The following is a 3,729-nucleotide window of genomic DNA, read 5'->3' as shown; positions in this document are numbered from 1 at the left end:
CTCACTGCAAGCTCCGCCTCCTGGGTTCATGCCATTCTCCTGCCTCAGCCTCCCAAGTAGCTGGGACTACAGGCGCCTGCCACCATGCCCTGCTAATTTTTTTTTTTTTTTGTATTTTTAGTAGAGACAGGGGTTTCACCGTATTAGCCAGGATGGTCTCGATCTCCTGACCTTGTGATCCGCCCACCTCAGCCTCCCAAAGTGCTGGAATTACAGGCGTGAGCCACCGCACCTGGCCTTGTCTTTCCTTTATATAACTTGTGAGGTTATTTCTGTTTTGTGCCATATAATAATTATTGTGATGGAAATTATCATTGTCCTTTTTCTTCCCACTCTGACAGGCTGTGTTTGATGTGGACAAGAAAAAAGGGCTGACTCTGATTGAGCTCTGGGAAGGCCTGACAGTAGATGACATACAGAAGAGTACCGGGTGTGATTTTGCAGTAAGTATTTCTGTGAACAAATCTAGCCACTTGTCTTATATTATAGGCTTGATTAATGGGTGTTTACAGGACATGAACCATTAATTTGTGATCATTTTTGAAGTTGACCTTTGCAGTGAACAGGAGTAGAAGGAAGGGTGCCTCTAGATGAGAGCAGGTAGGAACAGAGCTGTGCTCTGGCTCACGGGCCAAGGTTTGGCTTAGGACTCAGAAGCAGGAGGGGGACTCACCACCAGGAGCTGCTAGAAACAAGGTTGAGCTTGAACTCTAAGTTACTTTATGTTTTGAAGGCCCTTGTATTCCTCTGTTCTTTGGTTATATGGCAGCTGTGGTTGAACTTGATTAACTGAAAAATGTGAGCCACATACAGAGAAATGATACTTCCTTATTTTTAAACCCATCTATGACTTATGACTTTCTCTAAATTCTATGCCATATTTCATCTGTTGAAAATATTAAAATGTTGGGCCTCTGACATCACCAGGTTAATCATCACAAGACAGACATGCCCTATATTTGAAGATAAGTACATAAAACACTCAGACTTACAAAGCAGATAAATATGTCAGGGGAGTATCCATTTAAGAAATCTCCAAATCCCTTTTTAAAATAGAATATTACTGAAATATAAATAATTGCTCTTTAATATAAGTGCTTATTCATAAATCAATCACCTAGCTAATGGCATTGAAAGCATGGCTCAGTCTATTTGAAGTTAACCAAAAGTAAAACTAGAAGGTCTCTGAAGAAATGAAGGAAAGTATATTAGTCCATTCTCACAGAGCTAATAAAGACAACCTAAGACTGGGTAGTTTATAGAGAAAAAGAGGTTTGATGGACTTATAGGTCCACATGGCTGGGGAGGCCTCACAATCATGGCGGAAGGTGAAGGAGGAGCAAAGGCACATCTTACGTGGCAGCAAGCAAGAGAGTGTGTGCAGGGAAACTGCCTTTTATAAAACCGTCAGATCAAAGACTTATTCACTATCACAAGAACAGCATTGGAAAAACCCACCACCTGATTCAATTACCTCCCTCCAGGTCCCTCCCATGACACATGGGTATTATGGGAGCTCCAAATCAAGATGAGATTTGGGTGGAGACATGACCAAACCATATCAGAAAGGGATATTATTCTCATACCTATTTAGGAACCAACCTAATTAAAATGAAATATATTTATAATGAGAAGAAAATATGTTAATGTTACAGCTACACATCTTGGAGAAACTAATGTAACAAAAGTTATTTGAGAAGTCATACGTATATTTTATGTGTGTCTTTCTTGTGTACTACATGCTTTGCTTGTACCTATCAGTGCATAACACATTTTTTTTTTTTTGAGACAGAGTCTTGCTCTGTTGCCCAGGCTGGAGTGCAGTGGCACAATCTCGGCTCACTACAAGCTTCACCTCCCGAGTTCATGCCATTCTCCTGCCTCAGCCTCCCCAGCACCTAGGACTACAGGTGCACGCCACCACACCCAGCTGATTTTTTGTATTTTTAGTAGAGATGGGGTTTCACTGTGGTCTCGATCTCCTGACCTTGTGATCCACCCGCCTTGGCCTCCCAAAGTGCTTGGATTACAGGTGTGAGCCACCGCGCCCAGCCTACACATTTCTTTAAAAACAATTTGTGTTTCATAGTTCATTATCCATATAATAACTGTTTCTGGTACTCTACCAAGGTCTTTGTCTATTAACCTTTTTTGAATGTCCCTTTGGAAAAACAAGTCTCCCAGTAATACCTTGCATGCAAAGCACATCTTTAATTAGCTTTTCAGTAACCTCAAGGGGAGGGATATGCTTACACTTTAACTATTTAGGATTTCTTACTCCAGTGAGAAAAGCAAACAATCTGTAATCAGCTATTCTTTTTTTTTTTTTTTCTATGTGGAAGAATTAACCTTTTCATCAGATAACATTTTCAAGATCCACAGAATGTTCAGTTTTTTAGCAAAAGAGAATGTACAAAGGAAGACCCTGGTTATATAGTTGTTTTTTTATTCATATGGGTAAATAAGGAATGAAAATACGGGTTTTTACTATTCTTGCTTTGTTTTTCCAATGAAAGGTGCTGTTCCAATGAAAAGTATCTCTGTAGACCCTCTCTATTTCAGTGCCATCTCTTCTTTTCACAGGGATATGTAATCTTGTTTTCTCCAAATTAGGATGTTGAGATGCAATGTTAATTTGTATGTCAGTATTATCCTGAGAATGAAGAGGTATGGTATCAATGGAACCATCCAGAGGACTAGCTTTTGAGCATCTGACAATCAATGGCATCTCTTTAGACTGTGACAGATGAAATCACATATAACAGGTTGTTTCTCTGTAAAGCTAGAGCTGGAGTGCCCTAATTAATAAGATGTTCTACTTAATACCTGGATTATCAATAAGGATACATTTAATTACAAAAGTACATTGAAGATAGTATTTCTTTTTTGATAATTCAGAAGACATTCTATGTCCTAATTCAGAAAATATTCCCTGTGGTTATCACTGCATAGCTAGCATTGTACTCCATATGTGACTATGTACTAGTTGCTAAAGTTCTGTTTGAGAAAAGTCCCTAGAACTCAGCCTTCAACTGGCAGTGAACATTCTAGAAGGGAATGATTGGCCAGTGTTGCCACATAAAGAAAAAAAGGTAAAATCCTAGTGCAAAACAATTTTAAAATGTGTTGATAAAAGTCCTGTATTCCTAAGGATATGGATAAGTGAATGGGCAAAGCCTACATAATGTGGATATTAGCTGATTGGATATTAGCTGTGAATTCTTTGAAACTGGGAATTCCAAAGTAAAAGACTAAATGTGACAGCATTAGATAATAGGACGTGACAAAATTTTGGTTTTAGGATATCAAAAAAAGAATGATAATGAAGTATTTGGGCACTGTTAAAAAAATGATTACTAAGACTTTTTCATATATATCAGTGTTATTAGCCATAATTAAAAAAATGGAAAAAATATTATTTCTATCACATGAAACAGCTTCTGTTTCTTTTTTTATTATACTTTAAGTTCTAGGGTATATGTACACAAGGTGCAGGTTTGTTACACATATATACATGTGCCATGTTGGTGTACTGCATCCATTAACTTGTCATTTACATTAGGTATATCTCCTAATGCTGTCCTTCCCCTCTCCCCCCTCCCCACAATAGGCCCCAGTGTGTGATGTTCCCCTTCCTGTGTCCAAGTGATCTTATTGTTCAATTCCCACCAATGAGTGAGAACATACGGTGTTTGGTTTTCTGTTCTTGTGATAGTTTGCTGAGAATGA

General features: G+C 38.5%; 1 protein-coding gene across 2 annotated transcripts in view; it reads left to right on the top strand.

The window, feature by feature from the left end:
* The window catches only part of OXCT1 (3-oxoacid CoA transferase 1), a 151,654-nt gene that overhangs the window by 135,530 nt on the left and 12,395 nt on the right, over positions 1-3,729 (top strand). For both annotated transcript variants that reach the window (XM_011966412.1, XM_011966404.1), the window contains one exon: positions 342-443. In XM_011966412.1, the coding sequence (XP_011821802.1) occupies positions 342-443 (102 nt within the window). The remainder of the gene's footprint in view (positions 1-341; positions 444-3,729) is intronic.

Source organism: Mandrillus leucophaeus, unplaced genomic scaffold (assembly GCF_000951045.1).
Source record: "Mandrillus leucophaeus isolate KB7577 unplaced genomic scaffold, Mleu.le_1.0 Scaffold119, whole genome shotgun sequence".
Taxonomy (NCBI): domain Eukaryota; kingdom Metazoa; phylum Chordata; class Mammalia; order Primates; family Cercopithecidae; genus Mandrillus; species Mandrillus leucophaeus.
The sequence above is the reverse complement of the archived record's forward strand: the minus strand, read 5'-3'. Positions and strand labels throughout refer to the sequence as shown.